Here is a 25194-nt window from a genome sequence, read left to right on the forward strand (position 1 = left end):
TCGATCTTCTTGGTCATACTCCAGGCAAGCGAGGGTCAACTGGACTAGGGGGTGGATCTCACCAAGAGCTACTTTCATTGGAATGATGTAATGTTCGCGGCGTTCGATTTCTGTACGCCCTAAGACTCTTCGAGTAGCAGGATCTCGATATGTTGCAGGTTTGAGATCTTTGGGGAAGGTTTGCGTCAGTGTGAAGAGAGATACCACACCAAAGGAGAAGATGTCTATGGCAGTGTTGTATCGTGTGACCCCTTCCTCTTGAGCTGCCTCTGGTGGCATGTACACACCAGTGCCTGGCATTTGAGTCATCGAGGCAGCTAGCCGGCCAGGCTGAATGTTCACAATCCTAGAAACACCCAAGTCTGCTATCTTGGCATTGAGACCGTTATCGACTAGAATGTTCTTGGGACTAGAATGTTCTTGGCAGACAGATCACGATGGGCAATGGGTGGAGTGCGGCTGTGCAGATAGACCACACCTCGGCCAGTCCCCGTCAGAAGGTGCACTTTGAGGTCAATAGGAATGTTGGGGCTGGTTTCCAGAAGGTTGTCGAGGCTGGTTTGTAGCTTCTCCATCAGTAGGACGGGGAGTTGGGCTCCAGGGAGATAGCACACCCCCAGGAACTGTACTATGTGAGGGTGACGGAGCTGGCTCATCAGCTTACACTCCTCCACGAAATCAGTCACCCATTTCTCAACCTGTGGGGGGAAATCAGCCAGTAAATATAATCTATGCTGACTAGAAAAATAAGCAGTGGAGCTAGAATTAGAAATAGATCTACCTGCTGTGGAGAGCCCAGGTTGACAAGCTGTTGGTGTAATTTCTTGGCAGCTACCGTTGCTCCAGGTATCTCTACCTCCTCCACACTGCCATAAGCACCTGCTCCTAGTGCGCGGCCAGTCAACTCAACAGTAGCGACTATAAACTGTTCCAACTCGGGAGCTGTGATTCTGTTAGCCATCTTTATAGATCTTGCAAAAAAGGGGGGTATCTCAGTTATTGCAACACTGTTGGGAGTGTCTTGTAACTTACTACACATGCGCAAGGACTGAACACCCACACCCACACACCCTCACAGAGCTCACAGGGAGTGCTGGTTGTGAGGGAGGGTGCTCTCAGAGCAGTGTAAGGTAGTGCCTGGTAGTGTGTGTGCACTGAAGTCTGACTGAGGAGGTGGAGCCTCTGATCTGGCCAGAGTATGAGATGGTGAGACTCTAGACACAGTCTAGCAGGTGAGTTAGCATGAGGCTATGGAGTGATGAGTGGTATGGATTTCTCTGAGCTAGGGTTAGGGATTGAAGTAAAGTGTGTTTAGGATTGATAAAAGTGACCACTTGAACATTCTTGCCTCTATACATTGTATGCAGTACTTGTGGAGCTGTGGATATCTGTACAGTATATGTTCCTACCAGAGGAGGTACGACACGCGGGCCTCCATTTAGCAATTAGCCTCTGCAATAACGTTGAGCGTGGGCGGATAATTGAGGCATAATACCGCCCACGCTCAACGTTATTGCAGAGGTTGCTAAATCAAGGCACGCGTGTCGTACCTCCTCTGTGTTCCTACCATAAACATCGACCCCTCCCCACACACACACACACACACATACACACGCCCACACACACACAGGGTCACAGGTGGTGGACCTCGAGATAGCCACCATAGAGAAACAACAACACACAAGAGAGAGTGACCATCATTACCAGAGTGCTGCAGTACTCAAGGTTACCAGTCTTGTACTGTTAGTTCCTATAGAGCTACAGAATGCATCTCTTAGTTTTGATATTGATTGCTTTTTATGACTTCTGAAAGTAGCTTACCATATTATTCATTTTCGTAGACAATACCCAAGGCCCATAACTATGGTCTTTTGCCAATTACAGTTTTTTCCCTCCCGGAACTAAAATCTGAGTATGGTTTAGTAAATGTTTGACTGTAGTAAATATCTTTCATTGAAGGTGCTGTGGTGAAGTGTAACGGCTTGTAAGTGTGTGTGGGTGTACCTTGTGAGAAAAGCTGTAGCCTTTGTTTGGTCAAGATTGAGTAGTCCCATACATGTGTCTCTCATCTAAACATGTCATGTGATAGATAGTTTTGATCTAAACTACAATTATGCCCAGTTGAAGATATTCCTCATATTGAGGAGAACTGTGTTCCACCATTCCCTCCCAGCCTCAGTAATACCATGGATTAGCCATGTCTAAGGACAACCTGCTATTGCATGCTTGCTATTGTAACCCTCTCTTTGTTAGTACCTCAATGACCAAGCTGGGTTGACTAATAAAGTAACTGTGACTTTGCCTCATTTCATTGTCTTGCTTTTTTGCACAGATCTGTTGTTGCTAGGCAACCATATCTAATTCTAATCGCACTAGTCCAGAGGAACGAGAACGAATCGTTGCGAAGCACGATATGGTGAGTGTCACTACCGTATAGCGCGTAATTTCGTGGGATAAAATATTCGTTATTTTCGTGGGCAGGCTGACCTCTACGAAATTTTAACGTAGACGTGGCTTATCGGAACGTAGGAATGTTGTGCAGCCACAAGACTAAACAAAATTTTTATAAACAAAAACTTTTCTCGAGTTGAACGAATTTTTTACCCCACGAAACTTACCCGCTATACGGTATGTAACTTACTATTGGTATCCATGGTAACCACCCCCATGTGTACCTTCCCTAGTGTATGTGCTTAATTAACTGAATGCTTGTTTTTCCCAACATTATCTATTTTACTATCTATTTATGGGCACTGTGTGTGTGCACGGGTCATGATAATGCTCTAATGCTATTGGTGGATACTTCATCTGTTGTTAGAACAGATTAGTGAAATCACTCGTGGTATGGTCTTATAGCATATCATGTAATTCTGTAGAGTCTTATTATAATTATATAGTAGAGCTGTGTAGTGTGTTTCTATATTTAGAACAGCCCCTGTGTTGTGTGCTATTCATGTCACTAGTCCATTGAATCACTCCTTGTAAGAGTATAATTATAGATACTTCATTGTTGATATTGCAAAGTGATGATGCCATTATTACCTCACACCTGGTAGTAAAGATCCGCTTTGTTATATAGCGCATGAGTACACACACTACCTTGACCACACACCCTGACCGCACCCACCCAGGGTCGGGAGAAGGGTGCTGTGATAGAGGACTGGGAGAACCCTGACCTCTCACTCTACACCACCACTGACAGATATGGCTTCATGCAGTGAGTTACTGTACAAGGTTTGGTGCAACAATCATTGAGGGTGGAGCCAGAATTCCTTGTAAAGTGTATTTGTGTTGAGTTCGACCTTCATAAAGTTGTCATAACTTTGTCATACTTCACTGAATTTCAAAGCTTCTATATCATTGGATTCCTTGTTAAAAAGCGCTTCTATCTATATGCTGTAGAGCTGGTAAGCTCCAACCAGCTAAAAGTTAGCATTTTCCATAGAAGTCCCAGGCATACTTGTCCACCACATAAAGCATAAATGAAGCCATAATTGACCACATAACTTCCGGGGTCGAACTCAACGCAAATAGACTTTAGTTATAATTATGTTATTGTTTTTTTGCACTTTGCCACAGCTTAATATTGTATGAGACAACTGTTTCTTTGTTTAATTCCTGTAACTTCATTCATTCATTTATATAAGGAACGCTCAAAACCCTCGACACTCTTTGTTGATGTTGCAAAGACAACCCGCTTTTCGGTTATGAAAACCCTGTACTTATTATGCCTCGGTGCGCATGCGCAAGCGAGGTATACGGTAGTGTGTTTGTGTGTGTGTGTCTGTGTGTGTGTGTCTGTGTGTGTGTGTACGTGTAGACTGCTACTAGACTGGCGGCGACAGCCCTCGCTCGTGTACCGCGAGGGACTGGCAAACTGTCTATCAGTCACTCGTCTCAGCTGCAACAAGCATTGCAGCCTATCAGATTGCTCAACGTCATATTAGCCCTGTAATTGTAACCGCACTTACACTTCAGGGGATTCAGTGCATTCCATAGTAGCTGAATCTCATAGCAAAATTTAACCACATTATCTATAACGATATTCATGTTTAGTAGTGTCATACGATCTATTACACTTCCGCTGAGACGAGTGACTGATAGGCAGTTTGCCAGTCGCTCGCGCTACACGCTCGGGCGGCTGTCACCGCCAGTCTAGACTGCTACAGCGGCTCAAGGATCAATGAAGTGCAAGTAAGAGTTTCTATAGGCTTCTAGTCATGTTTTAATTCGTGGATTTGCAAAATAAAGCTTCGTTCTCGAGTTATGCCTAGTTTTGGTTAGTACTTGGAATGTCATTGCAGCCTCAGGCTTTTCAGAAGAGCATGTAGCCAAACTTGTTTACCGATGTTGCTACTCTACTTAGTAGTTAGCTCTGCACTAGAACGCTAGCTATTAGCAGCTGCAAGAGTGAGAATAGAGCTGCAAGGCTCTGCTGATGGTGGCAGCCATTAATTTTAGACTTGAACTTTTGGCATCGATTGTTTTTAACAACAATCATGGTTGATCATTACCCACTCTTTTAGTTTGCATGCAGCGTTCATCATGTACGTGTATAGTAGCTTTATGTTATGTAGCTTTGGCATCTCCACCGAGGCATCAGCACCTGCGGTGCTTTCATTTTATAACAGTTGAAATGCCACTTTGAAAGGTATCTTCTAAGCTGTCCGAGAACACAAAAACAAAAATATTGAACGCTACACTAAAGTTACGGCTATTGATCACTGCAACCCCCCCCCCGTTTATTCAATGGTTGGGGGATTTTATTGTGAGGCATGTTTGCCAATAGAGAGGTGCATGGCCTCCTAACACAGTCAGGTCCAAACATATGCTATGGAGATGTTGAGTGGCTGTATTATAGAGGGTGACTACAATAGACAGGTTTGACTATAACTACAATCATTCTGCCCCCCTCCACTTCCACACAGGCTGAGTGGACTGATGATGTGGCCCAGTTCAGAGGACCAAGAAGCCTGTCACTAAAGAGTGTGTGCTCATCATAGACACTGTCTGGGGAGGCAGTACTGGAGAAGATCAGTAACAACATCCAACTCAAGGCCATCAGGTTATTAGTAGGACACTCAGGCAGAGTCAAGTGTATTATGTGTGTACACTAACCACTAGGACACCCTCTATAATTATTCTGCTCAGGCAAAATCCAGCAAAATTTACTAAGTGTAATAGCTTCCCAATAACATCAATCAGCTGCCATAACTTGAATTCCGTGGATCCAATTTCAACTAATGCTTAGAAGTAAACCTTTCAAATGGTGTCATCGAAGTTCATATTTAAGAGATAAAAGTGTTTGCCAATTTGGCAATACCATGGATATACCATGGTCCAAAGGTGAATAATGACAAATTATAGCCCCAACAAAAGTTTGTTATGTTTAACTACAACCCCCCCAGCCCTCCGTTTGTTCAATGGTTTGGAGACCTGCTATAACTTGAATTCCGGGTATCCAATTTCAACGCTTTTCGGATTTTCTGAAAGCTTAGAAAGAGACTTTCATATTTGAGATATAAAATTAATGTCAATTTCTTATTTCAGCTGCTACCCACACACACACACACACACACACACACACACACACACACACACACACACACACACACACACACACACACACTACTATCTATTTATTTTGACTAATGCCTTGTGCAACCAAAATTAGAGGTTAATGATTGTTTTGTGCTTGCCACCTATAGAAGAACCACATAGACCCATCCCCATTATCAGATACTAGATCTACCACCACAAAACCTGACCCAGACAATACAGGCCTGTACCTTATAAATTAAGCCTCCCTCAAGGTCAGATTTAGTTGACACAAGCCATGCACAAGCTAAGTTGAAGTATTACAGCAGCCAATATCAAGTCTAAGACAAGTTCTATACTTTATGTCAGCATTACCTCAAATGTGAATATAGCTTACAATCAGCATGGCCCCAAGTGAGTAGCTAACAATAATTATATTGAGTATACTAGTCGTTCTGAATGCAACAGATGAATGGGGAGGGTTGGTGCACCGTTAAAGACTCTTTAACCCATCATTCTCGACTCTCAAGGTCGGGCATCTGATTGATTTTTTCTACAGTATGGTTTTGTGCTGTTTGTTCTTTTGTTTCCTTTTTTTTTCCATAGTCCCTTAACTATTACTGAAGAGCTTCCCACAATAATGTAGACACACTGTGATAGACTATATGCAAAATAACTTAGATACAGATCGGATTGCATTTATAACTTTGAGCTGTTTCTAAGTTGTAGGCTGAGTCAGTAATTATGTGTCGGAAAGCCCGATCCCACCCCCTATACTTCTGTATAATTATACCATTCTCAAACACACACACACACACACACACCACACACACACACACACACACACACACACACACACACACACACACACACACACACACACACACACACACACACACACACACACACACACACACACACACACACACACATTTCTCCACTTCACAGGTGTGGAAGATAGGAGATGATGTTGCCGGGTATGTGAGGACAGTGAAGTTGGTTCAGTTAGAGAGAGAGAGAGAGCAATCAAGTGGGCCACCATGGTCAGTCAGTGGGACAGATACAACCACTCATCAACACTGCACAGAAGGGTCAACAAAGGTACTACCATATATGGGCTGTATAGATTTGTATAAAACAGATTGCATATAGTGAAGCAATTGTTGATCTAAGCATATCATATCGTACAGCTACCAAAGAGCTACAAAATACATATTTTAGTTTTAACTATCCCAACTTAAGTTACGGACATCCAAAGTTATCCTCTAAAACTCTCCTCTTGTGTGCATAATTATAGTTCCCTGATAATGATGAGTGTCCTCTTGTGCAGGGATCCCTAACTCAGTGCGTGGGTCAGTGTGGAGACATGTGCTTGATATTGAGAACCTACGACAAGACGGTATCTATGAGGCTATGAAGGAGTTGGGCAGACGCACATCACCTGACGTACGACAGATTGATCTGGACGTGTTGAGGACGTTCAGGAAGCACATTATGTACAGGGAACGGTATGGGATCAAGCAGCAGGCCTTGTTCCATGTGCTGGTGGGCTACTCCATGTACAATCCTGTGAGTGTGGTGGACTGGAGACTGATATTTCTGAAATGGGCTGTTTTGATGGGCTGGCTTTGATTGCCTGTAACTCTTGTATGTTTTCTAGAGTGAGATTTGTACCTTACGACACACACACACACACATGTATCACCACCCACACACACACATGTATCACCACCCACACACACACACACAGAGCCTGGGCTATTGTCAGGGGATGAGCAGCCGTGCTACTCATGTATCTCAATGAGGAGGATGCATTCTGGGCTCTCGTGGCTTTAATAGGGAACAAGAAGTACGCTATGCATGGTCTACTGATACCAGGGCTGCCCAAACTGTTGGCCTATTGTGACTATCATGCTGACATGATGAAGAGGCTCAAACTAGACAGGCATCTGGTGAGGAGTGTGTGTGTGTGTGTGTGTGTGTGTGTGTGTGTGTGTGTGTGTGTGTGTGTGTGTGTGTGTGTGGCGTGTGTGTGTGTGTGTGTGTGGGTGTATCTCACAGTCACAATGTACAGCCCTCCTACCACATGTAGGGAGGGATAGTTATAATTATTATCTAGTGACAGTGATGCTGTGTACACGTGTATTATTACTGAGTGATGTTATTGGTTTATTTAACGTGTGCCCCTCCCCCAGAACAAGTATCATGTGAATGCCTCAGAGTACAGTGCTGCTTGGTTTGTGAAGCTCTATCTAGACGCTGTGAGTCTGTGTAGTGTGTGTCATGTGATCACTAAGCATCATCATCGCCTCTAGTCCTCACATTTTGTCATGTGTTTTTTCGTACTGAGTTTGTTTTTCTAGGCTAATTACTGTACTTTAACCCCTCCTCCCGCCCACAGTTTCCGTTCCAGTTGGTCCTGCGTATATGGGATGCCCTATTCTTCCAGGGAGAGAGTGTCCTCGCTGCCATGTCCCTAGTGGTGCTCAAGATGAACACTAGTGAGTGGGACCATCAGTCATGGCTTAAATACCAGCTAGAGTTAATCCTATATCAATGTACAAGTACGTTCACACACATTCTACCCTCCCTACTACACACACATTATAGGCTGGAATATTTCAGTGACTAACTCGTTGAAAACTGATATTATATACAATGTGCATACAGACCCCCCCCACACACACACACACCCACACACACACACACACACGCACGCACGCACACACACACACACACACACACACACACACCCACACACACACACACACACACACACACACACACACACACACACACAGTGTTCTCACCCCCCCCACACACACACACATTTATTGTGTTCTCACCCCCCCCACACACACACACACATTTATTGTGTTTTCACCCCCCCCCCACACACACACACACACACAGTGTTCTCACCCCCCCCCACCCACACATTTATTGTGTTCTCACCCCCCACACACACATTTATTGTGTTCTCACCCCCCACACACACACACATTTATTGTGTTCTCACCCCCCCCCCACACACACATTTATTGTGTTCTCACCCCCCCCCACACACACACACACATTTATTGTGTTCTCACCCCCCCACACACACACACACATTTATTGTGTTCTCACCCCCCCCCACACACGCACATTTATTGTGTTCTCACCCCCCCCCACACACACACACACAACATTTCTCCCCTTCACAGGTGTGGAAGATAAGAGATGATGTTGCCGGGTAACTATGTGAGGACAGTGAAGTTGGTCCAGTTAGAGAGAGAGAGCAATCAAGTGGGCCACCATGATCAGTCAGTGGGACAGATACAACCACTCATCAACACTGCACAGAAGGGTCAACAAGGTACTACCATATATGGGCTGTATAAAACAGATTGCATATAGTGAAGCAATTGTTGATCTAAGCATATCATATCGTACAGCTACCAAAGAGCTACAAAATCCATATTTTAGTTTTGAAATTGAAGTATCCCAACTTAAGTTACGGACATCCAAAGTTACCCTCTAAAACTGTCCTCTTGTGTGCATAATTATAGTTCCCTGATAATGATGAGTGTCCTCTTGTGCAGGGATCCCTAACTCAGTGCGTGGGTCAGTGTGGAGACATGTGCTCGATATTGAGAACCTACGACAAGACGGTATCTATGAGGCTATGAAGGAGTTGGGCAGACGCACATCACCTGACATATGACAGATTGATCTGGACGTGTTGAGGACGTTCAGGAACCACATTATGTACAGGGAACGGTATGGGATCAAGCAGCAGGCCTTGTTCCATGTGCTGGTGGGCTACTCCATGTACAATCCTGTGAGTGTGGTGGACTGGAGACTGAAATTGCCCTGTTTTGATGGGCTGGCTTTGAATGCCTGTAACTCTTGTTGAAGATTTCTAAAATATACAATTGCCCACACCCACACACATGTATTACCACCCACTCCACGCCCACACATGTATTACCACCCACTCCACACACACACACAGAGCCTGGGCTATTGTCAGGGGATGAGCAGTATTGCAGCCGTGCTACTCATATATCTCAATGAGGAGGATATGCATTCTGGGCTCTCGTGGCTTTAATAGGGAACAAGAAGTACGCTATGCATGGTCTACTGATACCAGGGCTGCCCAAACTGTTGGCCTATTGTGACTATCATGCTGACATGAGGAAGAGGCTGTTGCCCAAACTAGACAGGCATCTGGTGAGGAGTGTGTGTGTGGGTGTGTGTGTGTGTGTGTGGCGTGTGTGTGTGGTGTGTGGTGTGGGCGTGTGTGTGTGTGTGGTGTGTGTGTGTGCGTGCGTGCGTGCGTGTGAGTGTGTGTGTGTGTGTGTGCGTGCGTGTGCGTGCGTGCGTGCGTGTGGTGTGTGTGTGGGTGTGTGTGTGTGTGTGGTGTATCTCACAGTCACAATGTACAGCCCTCCTACCACATGTAGGGAGGGATAGTTATAATTATTATCTAGCGACAGTGATGCTGTGTACACGTGTATTATTACTGAGTGATGTCATTGGTTTATTTAACGTGTGCCCCTCCCCCAGAACAAGTATCATGTGAATGCCTCAGAGTACAGTGCTGCTTGGTTTGTGAAGCTCTATCTAGACACTGTGAGTCTGTGTAGTGTGTGTCATGTGATCACTAAGCATCATCATCGCCTCTAGTCTTCACATTCTGTCATGTGTTTTTTTCGTACTGAGCTTGTTTTTCTAGGCTAATGACTGTACTTTGACCCCCCCCTGCCCACAGCTTCCGTTCCAGTTGGTCCTGCGTATATGGGATGCCCTATTCTTCCAGGGAGAGAGTGTCCTCGCTGCCATGTCCCTAGTGGTGCTCAAGATGAACACTAGTGAGTGGGACCATCAGTCATGGCTTAAATACCAGCTAGAGTTCATCCTATATCAATGTACAGTACGTTCACACACATTCTACCCTCCCTACTACACACACATTATAGGCTGGAATATTTCAGTCACTAACTCGTAGAAAACTGATATTATATACAATGTGCATACTGTATAATCAGACCACCCCCACACACACACACACACACACTCACACACACACACACCCACACACACACACTCACACACACACACACACATACTTGACAGGGCAGTTTCTTCGCGAGCGAGAGGATGGTATTCGTATCTCTCTCCAGGAGCTATCTCGTCAGTCCTTCAACGAAGATGAGGTTATCGCTGAGCTACAGAGTGTGACTGCCGACCTCAACAAGTCTCGACAAGCCATCCCACAAGTGGTGGAGCTGGTGGAACTGTCAGAGCTCAACAGACAAGCGTTGGAGAGAGCTGCTTTGAACTCTGCCTCTAGTGGAACTCATGATAGCTTAGTGGTGACTGGAGCTAGTCCTGATTCTAGTGCAGAGTCGTGGGTGTGAGCCCACCCCCTCAATCTTGTCTGTTTCTATGGTTACACTGATTGTTTGTATGTCACACCAACTGTATACAAGTGTGCTTCACTGTTACTGTATGTTGTCTTGTGTATATCAGAAACAATATTCAATCAACTGACACATAATTGTACGATATTGATTATAATTATATAGATACTAAACTACGTATACATTTATACATTATAACATGCAGAAGTACATTAGTTATGATATTCAGGAATTGGAGCCTGTACGGTCTCATGTCAATAGCTGGTTGGTCTTGGCCACTGGTCACCGCTGGGGAGTGGTAGGTGTTGCTGCACATACTGTAGAAACAGAGCCACCTATTAATTACCACACACACACACACACACACGCACACGCACGCGCACGCACACGCACACGCACGCACACACACACACACAGCACAATACTCTCGGCCCCTCTCATACTAAACACACCTGTATCAGCTTGTCCCTCTGTACATCGCCATCATCATCATAATCCTTATCAGGCACTGCCATCTCCTCGCGAGTGAGCACTCTCTCTATATTGATCGTGGAATACATTGAGATAGGGTCTAGTTTGTTCTTGTTGATGAGGTCCACTTGTAGTGGGTTCTATGGTTTAGATAGGGTTAGGTCATGTGATCAGTGTTATATACACACCCCATGCACACTTACTGACAGAGTCCAGCGTGACCGTCCACCACATCTCTCCCACACTCTTCATCAATAAGTCCCTCCATCGTCTCTTTCTGTAACATAGTCTTACAACCACATGGCTTCACCTCATCATAACCATAACCATAACCACTATCAGCAGGTGCTTTGGGGGCTCCTTCAGGAGTAGTGTCGTAGGGTATGTTGTGCTGTGTGAGGAAGGCTTGCAGCTCTGGCACATCAAAGTCCCTAATATAGAAGAGGCAGTCTCTAGGGTGGTGGGCGTGGAGACCCCTCGACTTGCAAGACTCCAGCTTACCACATTCCTAATAATGATATTACAATGCATGTGTGAACTTGACAAACACTGACCTGTCCTTGCTTGAATGACTGACCACACCCACTACAGAATTCGTTGGGGCACTTGACACACTTGTAATGCATGCACCCTCCTCTAGCCTGGTCGTACTTGAAATGACATTTGGGGCATTCTGAAGGCAGTTAGTTAGCACAGTAAGAGTGATTTAATATAAGGCATACCGATCCCGTTAGCTTCCAGATAAGCTGCCAGTCCCAATTCCTGAGCATTGGGATCGTTGTCAATCATCCATTTAGCAAAGGCTTCACAAGAGATTCCCTCATGAGCTGGCTCCCACTGAGTTATTGAAGGTTGTAAAAGGTGATGTACTAAACTGCTAGTTATATATATAGACAACCTTTTTATTGCATTTTCTGCACATGTTCATGCGGCAGTTTGGACATGCCACGTCATAACCTCTGTCCTCGTAAATGAAGCCTGAGCGACACTCAGTCTGCATGGTGGGGGGGGTAAGTGGTGTGTATAAACACTCAGTCTGCATGGTGGGGGGGTAAGTGGTGTGTATAAACACTCAGTCTGCATGGTGGGGGGTAAGTGGTGTGTATAAACACTCAGTCTGCATGGTGGGGGGGGGGGGGTAAGTGGTGTGTATAAACACTCAGTCTGCATGGTGGGGGGGGGGGTAAGTAGTGTGTATAAACACTCAGTCTGCATGCATGGTGGGGGGGGGTAAGTGGTGTGTATAAACACTCAGTCTGCATGGTGGGGGGTAAGTGGTGTGTATAAACACTCAGTCTGCATGGTGGGGGGTAAGTGGTGTGTATAAACACTCAGTATGCATGGTGGGGGGTAAGTGGTGTGTATAAACACTCAGTCTGCATGGTGGGGGGGGGTAAGTGGTGTGTATAAACACTCAGTCTGCATGGTGGGGGGGGTAAGTGGTGTGTATAAATAATTATCACATTAACTCACGTTGGGACACCAGACAAAGTTTGGGTCCTTTGAGAGGATGAACTCCTTCACCTTGTCATCACAAAGCTTGAAGCAGTCGGTGCTTAGATGCTGTTTAATCTGTGATGAAAAAATGTTGTGGATGACAGAACAGGTGACACAAAAGATATAGGTAATCACGTACCAGTTCTAACAACAGTTGTAAATAGAATCCCTCTTTGTTGGTCATGTCAGGCTCGCCACAAATGGGGCAAGTGAAGTGTTTCACTTCTTTTTCAGTAATGACTACACTGAAATGACTCCTGAAGCAATCCTTACACACTGGGTGTTTGCAGCCAGGCATAGCCACAAACTATAAGGTCAGGACTAGTGTTATTGCGTCATATCATTATTGATGATTCACACTCACCTCATCGAGTGTGTACTCCTCCATACATATCTCACACTCCTTCTCTTCGTACTGTAGTGAAGAGAGACAACGTTTACAAAATGGAGATGACAGTTGCGTGCTAAAACACCCCCTGGCCTCTCGGACAACCATGAAACTAATCTAGCTATCAGCACTGGTATAGCTATAGCTGTGTAGCTCTATCGAATTCTACAACTACAATGGGAACGCTATAGCTCTTTCTATTACAAATCGTGAACACACCCCATTGCGCATACACAATAAACATTGGCAATAGTAACGGATTATTAGCGCATGCGCTTTTAGGGTCAATAGCAGAGCTCTATGCGCTTATATTTGAGAATGCAGTCATTTTAAGCCCAAACCAGCAACCGGATGTCTCTGTGATGAGGGCTGACTCGCAAGCTGGCTAGAAGTGAGTAAGCAAGGCAAGCAGGCAACCCTAACTAGATCTATATCATACTATTATGTTACAGTTCATTTTACATTCATTTACATCATTTAATTAATTAAATTCATAATCATTATAAAAACATTCATATTCACCAGGAACTTGGAATAAAAGAATCTCATCCATGTCACACATTCTCTCAGCATGATCAGACAAGGTAACAGCATGCACAGAGAGTCCTTACAGATGGATATCACCAGCTATATAGCTATCATGCACTGCATATACAAGCTGCACTAACGATTAGCTGAAAATCAATTCTAAAATTACACTAATAACCTCGCATAATTGGAAAAGCGCTTCAATTCGAGTATAAAAAACCATAGATAGTATAGTAAGAGGGATTGGAAACGGACCGCGATTGTCGGCCAGTCCAGGCTGCGCAGGAAGTTAATTCACTGCACCGGAAGCTAATAATAGTTTCTTCACATCACCTTGGGATGGCAGCACAGATTACAGAGCAGACAGACAGCACATGAGACCTTGATAAGAGCTAGAGCTAAAGAGCAGTGATGAGCATTGAAGGTATAAGTCCAAAATACCAGTCTACATTTGTATAGCTAGCTTGCTTGTCCATTTTAATATTTGTCCCTTTTAATACAGAGAAACACTCTACTGAGATCGAGAGAAGCCACTAAGCCTCTGTTTGTGAAGACGAAGGATTCAAGATATTTAGCAGTGCCAGCATCATGTAACTGCACTGACTTTGAGCAACAAAGTTGTAGCTATGAATGGATGATTTACGAGGGAAATACAATTTAATAGCTTGATCACTTTAGCGTATTGTGTATTCACACTCTTATACTCTTAGTATTATAGTTGATTCGATTCATAATTATAATTGTTTGATCACACGTAAAAAAAATAATTATGTGCATCAAATAGAAATATAGTTAAACACTTCGAGAGGGTTCTAGCCGATTTGCTCACTCAGAAAGGCACTTGCATCAGGGAGGATGAACAGGTCCCCTACCATGTCAATGAATGATTTGACTGCAAAGGGGCGAGGGGAGTTTTAGGTTTACAATACACATTGTATATAATACGTACCTGACTGTGAACTTCAGTCCTTGTGGCATCACTACAGCATCTTGTTGCAGCCAGTGCACTTAGCTCCTTACGGCTAGAAACCGATTTTTCCCAGTGTCCCAGTCGTCCAGGTATTCATTCTCCAACCCTATAGTATATATCACCCATGGGTAAGTAAACAAGACGGTAGTATCATAATAACGTATGACCAATATATACATGTACGTACGTCAATTTGTAAATATACATGTAGACTAAACATCACAGCTACTGCCAAAATAAGGCTTTGTTCAGTCAAATGAAGGTGTCTATTGCACAATATACAGCACTCACTATAATATAAAGGCATTTAGAAATACTCATGACAAATTATATGCCAAAGAGAGGTACGGAAAAGTGGACATAAATTTAGGTCAATTTGTCATTTTATCACCATGTTGTGAACTTTTCTTAGTACTTAGCAGGGCCAACTCAACACCATTTCATTCCTTACCTAATTCTCTATCAACAACATCATCAATCTTTAATATTGCTTGTATAACAAAAAAGATATAGATTTAGGTACAGAAAGTCATTCCAGTTTGAAAATGCCGCCAATTTCTGATATAGGACTGGTAAATAAGGTCCCAATAAATAATAAGTATCTACATGGTAAGAGAGGCTCTAATAAATACTGCTACTAGTTTTAGTGCTTTACCTTTGTCCTAGAACAGGAGAAAACCTTGTCTTTGTATCTCTGGACGGGCGTGATTTAGCGCTTATAGCTGCGTTACGCGCAGCCTGGATTGTCCATAAGGCCGGAAGTAGTGCGTGGGCGTATTCTCGTACAGTAATTCAATGGTAAAAAACAGGAGCCTCAATCCCAGGCCGAGTTTTCGCTTTTATAACGGTTAGGCGAACAACTGGGCCTGGTACTAGTTGTCTGCGCATGCGTCAATCGTTTGTCAGATTCTGATGAATGGATATTCTCGTTCACATTCGTGACATTTATATTCGTGTACTATCGTGTACTAGAAGTCAGTTCCCGTTTTATCATTATTGGAATCTATTGGAATGGCTCTTAGCTGAAGCTTCTCTCTTCTCTGAAGCTTATTCTGAAGACTGAACAACAAGGGAAGAGGTATAAAGCTTTGTCAAGCTTGTTAAGGTCAGATATTTTTGTGTGGGCCCTATGGCCGGCTATGCTATCAAGTCTTGTTCATGTTTGGCAAGAATGTAGGTAGACTATAGTTTCATCATTAATATGGTGGATCAAGTGAAGAGTGTGAGCTAGAGAACTTGGTGCTGCAATCATCAGCTCGTCGACAATGACACTATAACCGAGAAATTTAATATGTATAGATCTACACGTATTTAAAATGTCTACTTCTCTGTACAGGAGCAATGGCTAATATCCAGCTATCCCAACAGTGCTCCTCTTGGCTATACTAACGGACGAGACTGGACAATTTGAGGTAAGGGTTTAACCGTCTTTGGTTTCTTTTAATATTGTCCTATACTCACAGACACAGGACTGGAGTATGACCTGCTCATTCGAGCGTTGCTGGGTAGCTCAGAGACATCAAGAGAATCTACGTTTTCTCAAGCAATGAGTTACGAGTTGGGGCCTAGAATCAGAGAAGTCCAGCAGCCTGCTAAATCTTTTTGAAACGTAATTTGAAGGCATTCAATCATCCTGAAGTTGCCCTGGGTCACTGTAATTGTGCTGCAGCACAACTGGCAACTCCCCAGGCCTTTGTGAAGCAGCTCCCTATGTGCATCTTTTGTGTACTCACTCTGTGCATTTTCTGTGTACAAATTTCTATTATTGATTTATTAAATATTTTTGCCGACCACAAATATACAATGAAAATTTGACGCATGCGCAGACAACTAGTACCAGGCCCAGTTGTTCGCCTAACCAGAGATACAAAAGAAAGGGGATTGGAAACGAAATTTTTACGAAATTTTTGCGTGAAGCATTCCGCGTTATAGGGCGTGGCTAAAACTACAAAGGATTATATTTATAGTCAGCATGCTCATTACCAGTCTTGACTGCTCTACAATGTGCTGTACATAGAAACAGTGAAATTGATCATTTTTAATGTTGATTTTTCTAAAAAGTAAAGAGAATTTAGCTCTAAAAAGTCGACTAAGCCATGCAGCCACTATTACTAGACAAATAAATGCTATGCAAGAAGAAATAGCCTTTACTATGAAGTCGTAGGAGGGACAGGCCCGTGGCGTGTCTAAAAGTATACTAAAGCAGTTTGAAGGACTATACTGCAAACGTTTATGAACAGTACAGCTTATCTATAGCATGAAGCCATTCTATGTAGCACTTAGATACATAATAACCAAGTCAAGCAATGTCCTTTGCTGTTTTGACTTCACAGGAGGGACAGAGAAAAGTTGACATAGAGTAATTCAAGCTAAACTCAAAAAAATTGGAAACAGAGTAAAGACAACGGACTTAGAGCTTGTCAGTGGTATAAGCTTACTTCTCTCAAGTATCTCCCAGGCCCTGAGTGATCTCTAGTGGATAGGAGAGCTAGAAACCAGGGATATAAAACTTTTCCATGTAATTATTTGCGAGCGCAATAATTACACGGAGTGCTTCACCGGATGTCAGTCCTTTTACATAGGGCGTGGGCGGTCGTTTCCAATCCCCTTTCTTTTGTATCTCTGGCCTAACCGTTATAAAAGCGAAAACTAGGCCTGGGATCGAGGCTAGACCAGAAAGTGAGTGAACAAGAAGGGCTTTCCGCAAGCCCTGGAAGAGTCTAGCAAACAACAGCTGTTCCCGGATCCCAGGGGTAAAAAATAGCGTAGAATTTGATTTTTATAACAGTTTTTTATGATTTTAGCATTTGATGCTTGTTTTGTGTGTGATTTTTTCTCAAAGGTGATCATCATTTGGCAACCAAACATGAAAATGAACAAAAACACAAGTGAGCATGTCTTTCATCTCTAAATCTCTCCAGATTATGCAAAAAGTTGCTACAATAAGCTTTTATTTCTTGCAGAATCACATATTGCATGGATAGATGGGTGGAGCTGAGAATAGAAATGCAGTAAAATCAAGCCAAGTGTACCAATAGCTGTATTTATTTCTTAGAAGTTCTTAGAAGTTACTGAAAGTAATTATTGAAGCAATCTGAAAGCCTCTGTTGAAAAGAAACAAGAAAGATTGGAGAGAATTCCAGGGACAACAATGTAATCTACCAAAACTATTAAATTGCAAGAACTGATTCAATTTGCACACAAAAAAGACAAGAGTAATCTACTGTATTAATTAGAAGCTGTCAACAGAGTTGTATCATAGATTTATAGTTGTATGGCCTTAAATCTACATCACACTAAAAACGAATTATTTAGACCAAATGAAATTGACAGAAAAGTTGCTTATAAAGATCAAGAAACAGATACAAGCGTAAGGTGGACATTGATGAGAGTTCTGAAATATACTGAAAAGATAGCATGGTTACTTTAAATCCAAAAGAACTCTCTGAAGCAGGAGACATCATACTATTATAGGGACATCATAAAGATATACATTACAGAAACATTATAAACTTCATAATAGATATCACAATGTTAACTCCTGAGTCCTGAGTGTCCATTTCATACTTTTTTAAAAGAGAGTAGACCAAGCGGTTCAGCAGATATGCTAACTTTAAGATCATTCCGGTATTAACAACAAATTTCCTAAGTCCCGCCCAAGTACATTAAAATGCGGTAAATTTTTGTACGAATTTTTCCCTGACTAGTGTTCTTCAAAACGCTGTATCTCTGCATTTGCTTGACCAAATCCAGTGCAGTAAAGTTTTTCTGGTTTGCCTAGAGTGTTCAAAAGAGATAGTAATACATAGGAGTTAGAAATAGCAAAAATGAAAATCGGTCTGACATCGCTACCCAAGTTCATTACATTGCATTGATAAGCCCACGTGATCCCGTTTTCAATCCCTCTTACTACACTATCTATGAAAAAACCACCCGCTTCACATGTTATTACCTAGCCTCGATCCCAGGCCGCACTTCCCACTAGGGTAGTGAAGGAGGCTAGTTATTACCGGGCTATTAGGTAGTAGTTGTTACGGTGGCCCTGAGCGCTAAGTTGACAGTTCACACTTGATAGTTCACGTTCGCAGTTGGTAGTTCGCAGTTGATAGTTGATAGTTCGCGTTCGTAGTTGGTAGTTCATACTTGATAGTTCGCGTTCGCACTTGGCAGTTCGCACTTGGCAGTTCAGACTTGGTAGTAGCATAGATAGTGTAGAAAGAGGGATTGGAAAAACGGATCGCAATCGTCGGGCAGTCCAGGCTGCGCAGGAAGTTAATTCACTGCACCGGAAGCTAATAATAGTTCTTCACATCACCTTGGGATATATGGGATGGCAGCACAGATTACAGAGCAGACAGACAGCATATGAGACTTGAGAAGAGCTAGAGCTAAAGAGCAGTGATGAGCATTGAAGGTATAAGTCCAAAATACCAGTCTACATTTGTACAAATTGTATAGCTTGCTTGTCCAATTTAATATTGTCCCTTTTAATTAATATTAATTAATACAGAAAAACACTCTACTGAGATCGAGAGAAGCCACTAAGCCTCTGTTTGTGAAGACGAAGGATTCAAGATATTTAGCAGTGCCAGCATCATGTAACTGCACTGACTTTAGCAACAAAGTTGTAGCTATGAATGGATGATTTACGAGGGAAATACAATTTAATAGCTTGATCACTTTAGCGTATTGTGTATTCACACTCTTATACTCTTAGTATTATAGTTGATTCGATTCATAATTATAATTATGGTTGTTTGATCACACGTAAAAAAATAATTATGTGCATCAAATAGAAATGTAGTTAAACACTTCGAGAGGGTTCTAGCCGATTCGCTCACTCAGAAAGGCACTTGCGTCAGGGAGGATGAACAGGTCCCCTACCATGTCAATGAATGATTTGACTGCAAAGGGACGGGGAGAGTTTTAGGTTTACAATACACATTGTATATAATACGTACCTGACTGTAATTCAGTCCTTGTGGCATCACTACAGCGTCTTAAGCTCCTTACGGCTAGAAAAAGATTTTTCCCAGTATCCCAGTCGTCCAGGTATTCATTCTCCAACCCTATAGTATATATCACCCATGGGTAAGTAAACAAGACGGTAGTAACATAATAACGTATGACCAATATATACATGTACGTACGTCAATTTGTAAATATACATGTAGACTAAACATCACAGCTACTGCCAAAATAAAGCTTTGTTCAGTCAAATAAGGGTGCCCATTCCACAATATACAGTACGCACTACAATATAAAAGCATTTAGAAATACCCAAGACAAATTATAAGCCAAAGAGAGGTACGGAAAAGTGAACATAAATTCCGGTAAATTTTGCCATTTTATCACATGTTGTGAACTTTCCTTAGTACTTAGCAGTACCAATTCAACACCATTCCATTCCTCACCTAATTCTCTATTCAACAAAGTCAAAATGGTAAATATTACTTGTATAACAACGAAGATATAGGTACAGAAAGTCATTCCCAGTTGAATCAATGCCGCTAATTTCACTAATATAGCAATCAAGTGGGCCACCATGGTCAGTCAGTGGTACAGATACAACCACTCATCAACACTGCACAGAAGGGTCAACAAAGGTACTACCTTATACGGGCTGTATAATTTATAAAACAGATTGCATATAGTGAAGCAATTGTTGATCTAAGCATATCATATCGTACAGCTACCAAAGAGCTACAAAATCCATATTTTAGTTTTGAAATTGAAGTATCCCAACTTAAGTTACGGACATCCAAAGTTACCCTCTAAAACTGTCCTCTTGTGTGCATAATTATAGTTCCCTGATAATGATGAGTGTCCTCTTGTGCAGGGATCCCTAACTCAGTGCGTGGGTCAGTGTGGAGACATGTGCTCGATATTGAGAACCTACGACAAGACGGTATCTATGAGGCTATGAAGGAGTTGGGCAGACGCACATCACCTGACGTACGACAGATTGATCTGGACGTGTTGAGGACGTTCAGGAACCACATTATGTACAGGGAACGGTATGGGATCAAGCAGCAGGCCTTGTTCCATGTGCTGGTGGGCTACTCCATGTACAATCCTGTGAGTGTGGTGGACTGGAGACTGATATTTCTGAAATGGGCTGTTTTGATGGGCTGGCTTTGATTGACTGTAACTCTTGTTGAGATTGTATGATTTCTAGAGTAAATAATGAGATTTGTAGCTCTTTGATAGAGATACTGAAATCAACGATTGCTATTGTGCCCACCCACACACACATGTATTACCACCCACTCCACACCCACACACATGTATTACCACCCCCTCCACCCACACACATGTATCACCACCCACACACACATACACACACACACACACACATGTATTACCACCCTCCACACACACACACACACACACACACACAGAGCCTGGGCTATTGTCAGGGGATGAGCAGTATTGCAGCCGTGCTACTCATGTATCTCAATAAGGAGGATGCATTCTGGGCTCTCGTGGCTTTAATAGGGAACAAGAAGTACGCTATGCATAGTCTACTGATACCAGGGCTACCCAAACTGTTGGCCTATTGTGACTATCATGCTGACATGAGGAAGAGGCTGTTGCCCAAACTAGACAGGCATCTGGTGAGGAGTGTGTGTGTGTGTGTGTGTGTGTGTGTGTGTGTGTGTGTGTGTGTGTGTGTGTGTGTGTGTGGTGTGTGTGTGTGTGGTGTGTGTGTGTGTATGTGTGTGTGTGTGTGGTGTGTGTATGTGTGTGTGTGTGTGTGTGTGTGTGTGTGTGTGTGTGTGTGTGTGTGTGTGTGTGTGTGTGTGTGTGTGTGTGTGTGTGTGTGTGTGTGTGTGTGTGTGTGTGTGTGTGGTGTATGTGTGTGTGTGTGTGTGTGTGTGTGGTGTGTGTGTGTGTGGTGTGTGTGTGTGTGTGTGTGTGTGTGTGTGTGTGTGTGTGTGTGTGTGTGTGTGTGTGTGTGTGTGTGTGTGTGTGTGTGTGTGTGTGTGTGTGTGTGTGTGTGTGTGTGTGTGGTATGTTGTGTGTGTGTGTGTGGTGTGTGTGTGGTGTGTGTGTGTGTGTGTGTGTGTGTGTGTGTGTGTGTGTGTGTGTGGTGTGTTGTGTGTGTGTTGTGTGTTGTGTGTGTGGTGTGTGTGTGTGTGTGTGTGTGTGTGTGTGTGTGTGTGTGTGTGTGTGTGTGTGTGTGTGTGTGTGGTGTGTGGTGTGTGATGTGTGTGTGTGTGTTGTGTGTGGTGTGTGTGTGTGTGTGTGGTGTGTGGTGTGTGTGTGTGTGTGTGTGTGTGGTGTATCTAACAGTCACAATGTACAGCCCTCCTACCACATGTAGGGAGGGATAGTTATAATTATTATCTAGCGACAGTGATGCTGTGTACACGTGTATTATTACTGAGTGATGTCATTGGTTTATTTAACGTGTGCCCCTCCCCCAGAACAAGTATCATGTGAATGCCTCAGAGTACAGTGCTGCTGTGGTTTGTGTACACGTGTATTATTACAGCTTTGAACTCTGCCTCTAGTGGAACTCATGATAGCTTAGTGGTGACTGGAGCTAGTCCTGATTCTAGTGCAGAGTCGTAGGTGTGAGCCCACCCCCTCAATCTTGTCTGTTTCTATGGTTACACTGATTGTTTGTTTGTATGTCACCACACCAACTGTATACAAGTGTGCTTCACTGTTACTGTATGTTGTCTTGTGTATATAATGTATATCAGAAACAATATTCAATCAACTGACACATAATTGTACGATAATGATGCTTATAATTATATAATAAACATGGAATTCCAATTAAAATTAACTACTAGTGTGTAATGGATGGGATTGATGTGTACACAGATCTGATAATGTTAAAATGACCACCAAGTACACACAGTTTGCCAGATAGTTCAATGCAATAACAAGAGTACATTTTCTCAGGAAGGTCACCACATTGTGTCCACTGGTCTTTAGTGGGATCGTACAGATGGATGCTTGAGTTAACGATACCTCCATATGCTTTATCACTACCCCCCACAGTCAGGAGGGTGTTGCCGATGGCGATGAGAGACGACCGATAGAATGGCATACTTGCGACAGATTCCCACACACCAGAACTGGCTCGTGATATGAGGGAGGGTACATGAGCTCGAAATACTTCTCTAGTGCGTTGGCTTCCTACAAGATACAGTGTGTCTCCAATTAGGCAAGTGCTGTAGCGATCAGTGCGGGGAAGTGGTTCGGCTGTGATCCATTTGTTACTTGTGTTTAGAATGTTCACGTCAGCTATCCTAGAGTCACATCCACTGATAACGATCAGATGGTTCTGATATTCAACAACTGCTGGCACAGTTAATGCTTTTGGCATGCGGGGAAGTGACTGGACCCATTGTCGAGAGCTCTTATCGAATGTTAGGATGGTATTCATCTTCTCAGCAGTAGACTTGTCCTGACCTCCGACCACTAGCCGTCGACCTCTCAGTGTTGCTATGGTGAAGTATTTCACTGGAGGAGGTGGCAGATCATCCCAGCTATCCTGATCTGGTGTGTACACTAGCACAGTCTCAGTCCCGTTATTCTCGCCGCTCATGTACACCTTCCCGTTGATAGTCACAGGTTGACCGTACACATCGATCTTCCTTGGTATGTCCTTGCATGTTGTCCAGTTGAAGGTGATGGCAGTAGGAACAGTTGGTTGTGGTGTGGTCGACTTGTGTGGTAGCAATGCGTTTCCAGTGCTTGAATCAACAATCTTGATTGGTTGTGTGGTTTTGTTTGTGGTTGCCTGTAAAAATTAATTCATTGAACATTTTGTGAGTGGTGGTATTGCACAAACAATTAAGGTTGTATTATTTTACGCATAAATTAATTAAGGGCGTTTTAGTAGTTGTTGCCATCCCGACCCATTGCCCCACCCACTGACACCACCACCCTTCTTGTGGGCATACATTTGCTCATCAAAACTATTATTCCTATTCTAGGCAATGGCAACCAAAAGTACACTCAAGACAATACATATTGAGGCACAACTCCATGTATGCATAAGGGACTCCCCCCTCACACAATCACCTCTCTCTGTCCTGAGCCTTGAGGTGTGTCCTCCCGAGGCTGTATCTGTAGAGACCTCACTGAACTGGAGAGACGATCAATTTCTCTGCGTTGAACTTCCAACTGCTCTTGTTGGAGAGTGGTCAGTACTTCCAGTCCACGAACTTGCTCTTGTTTCTCAGCTTGAAGACGATCGATAGATGCTTGTAATTGGGTAATATGAGCATCTCTTTCAGCAACTTGCTGTATCTCTTCATCCTTCACAGCAACCTGTTGAATCAGTTCCAGCTTGGTCTGGGTGCAGTTCTGAGGGAGTGTTGTTCCAACCTCCTCCAATCCTCTCAACACCACCGCAGCAGATGGTCGATCTTCTTGGTCATACTCCAGGCAAGCGAGGGTCAACTGGACTAGGGGGTGAGTCTCACCAAGAGCTGCTTTCATTGGAATGATGTAATCTTCACGGTGTTCGATTTCTGATCGGCCAACAATCCTTCGAGTAGCAGGATCTCGATATGTTGCAGGTTTAAGATCTTTGGGGAAGGTTTGCGTCAGTGTGAAGAGAGATACCACACCAAAGGAGAAGATGTCTATGGCAGTGTTGTATCGTGTGACCCCTTCCTCTTGAGCTGCCTCTGGTGGCATGTACACACCAGTGCCCGGCATTTGAGTCATCGAGGCAGCTAGCCGGCCAGGCTGAATGTTCACAATCCTAGAAACACCCAAGTCTGCTATCTTGGCATTGAGACCGTTATCGACTAGAATGTTCTTGGCAGACAGATCACGATGGGCAATGGGTGGAGTGCGGCTGTGCAGATAGACCACCCCTCGGCCAGTCCCCGTCAGAAGGTGCACTTTGAGGTCAATAGGAATGTTGGGGCTGGTTTCCAGAAGGTTGTCGAGGCTGGTTTGTAGCTTCTCCATCAGTAGGACGGGGAGTTGGGCTCCAGGGAGATAGCACACCCCCAGGAACTGTACTATGTGAGGGTGACGGAGCTGGCTCATCAGCTTACACTCCTCCACGAAATCATTCACCCATTTCTCAACCTGTGGGAGAATTCAGCCAGTAAATATAATCTATGCTGACTAGAAAAATAAGCAGGTGAGCTAGAAATAGATCTACCTGCTGTGGAGAGCCCAGGTTGACAAGCTGTTGGTGCAGTTTCTTGGCAGCTACCCTTGCTCCAGGTATCTCTACCTCCTCCACACTGCCATAAGCACCTGCTCCTATTACGCGTCCAGTCAACTCAACAGTAGCGACTACGAACTGCTCCAACTCGGGAGCTGTGATTCTGTTAGCCATCTTGTAGGTGAGGGGGAGTACCTTGTTGCATTTGGGCGAGTGTCTTGTAACTGACTACGCATGCGCAAGG

At 43.6% G+C, this 25194-nt stretch overlaps 4 protein-coding genes, 4 long non-coding RNA genes and 1 pseudogene across 8 annotated transcripts in view; 5 read left to right on the forward strand and 4 right to left on the reverse strand.

The window, feature by feature from the left end:
* The window catches only part of LOC135344192 (uncharacterized), a 2219-nt gene extending 1813 nt beyond the window's left edge, over positions 1 to 406 (reverse strand). The window contains exon 1 of the mRNA XM_064541364.1: positions 1 to 406. This exon is cut by the window's left edge and continues 450 nt beyond it. Coding sequence (XP_064397434.1) covers positions 1 to 309 — 309 coding nt within the window. The 5' untranslated portion in view covers positions 310 to 406.
* The window catches only part of LOC135344131 (scavenger receptor cysteine-rich domain superfamily protein-like), a gene marked incomplete in the record, with an annotated part of 804697 nt that overhangs the window by 294503 nt on the left and 485000 nt on the right, over positions 1 to 25194 (forward strand).
* On the forward strand, positions 5694 to 11072 carry LOC135344202 (USP6 N-terminal-like protein; annotated as a pseudogene).
* LOC135344190 (E3 ubiquitin-protein ligase RNF31-like) lies at positions 11050 to 13995 on the reverse strand. Its single transcript, XM_064541363.1, has 10 exons — positions 13825 to 13995; positions 13279 to 13329; positions 13054 to 13221; positions 12891 to 12989; positions 12316 to 12411; positions 12140 to 12254; positions 11972 to 12090; positions 11621 to 11925; positions 11399 to 11557; positions 11050 to 11263 (listed from the first exon to the last, which is right to left on the reverse strand). Exons 1-9 carry the CDS (start codon positions 13894 to 13896, stop codon positions 11518 to 11520), a joined length of 1065 nt encoding a protein of 354 aa, XP_064397433.1. The 5' UTR covers positions 13897 to 13995; the 3' UTR covers positions 11050 to 11263; positions 11399 to 11517.
* LOC135344256 (uncharacterized) lies at positions 14055 to 14564 on the forward strand. Its single transcript, XR_010397401.1, has 2 exons — positions 14055 to 14254; positions 14333 to 14564. It is a non-coding gene; the product is annotated as an uncharacterized LOC135344256 (long non-coding RNA).
* LOC135344241 (uncharacterized) lies at positions 14571 to 15562 on the reverse strand. Its single transcript, XR_010397367.1, has 3 exons — positions 15456 to 15562; positions 14780 to 14906; positions 14571 to 14722 (listed from the first exon to the last, which is right to left on the reverse strand). It is a non-coding gene; the product is annotated as an uncharacterized LOC135344241 (long non-coding RNA).
* LOC135344236 (uncharacterized) lies at positions 15614 to 16580 on the forward strand. The gene is made up of 2 exons (XR_010397362.1): positions 15614 to 16212; positions 16264 to 16580. It is a non-coding gene; the product is annotated as an uncharacterized LOC135344236 (long non-coding RNA).
* Positions 18880 to 19541, forward strand: LOC135344264 (uncharacterized). The gene is made up of 2 exons (XR_010397409.1): positions 18880 to 19214; positions 19311 to 19541. It is a non-coding gene; the product is annotated as an uncharacterized LOC135344264 (long non-coding RNA).
* LOC135344109 (uncharacterized) lies at positions 22505 to 25166 on the reverse strand. The gene is made up of 3 exons (XM_064541204.1): positions 24945 to 25166; positions 23846 to 24868; positions 22505 to 23561 (listed from the first exon to the last, which is right to left on the reverse strand). Exons 1-3 carry the CDS (start codon positions 25122 to 25124, stop codon positions 22602 to 22604), a joined length of 2163 nt encoding a protein of 720 aa, XP_064397274.1. The 5' UTR covers positions 25125 to 25166; the 3' UTR covers positions 22505 to 22601.

Source organism: Halichondria panicea, chromosome 11 (assembly GCF_963675165.1).
Source record: "Halichondria panicea chromosome 11, odHalPani1.1, whole genome shotgun sequence".
Taxonomy (NCBI): domain Eukaryota; kingdom Metazoa; phylum Porifera; class Demospongiae; order Suberitida; family Halichondriidae; genus Halichondria; species Halichondria panicea.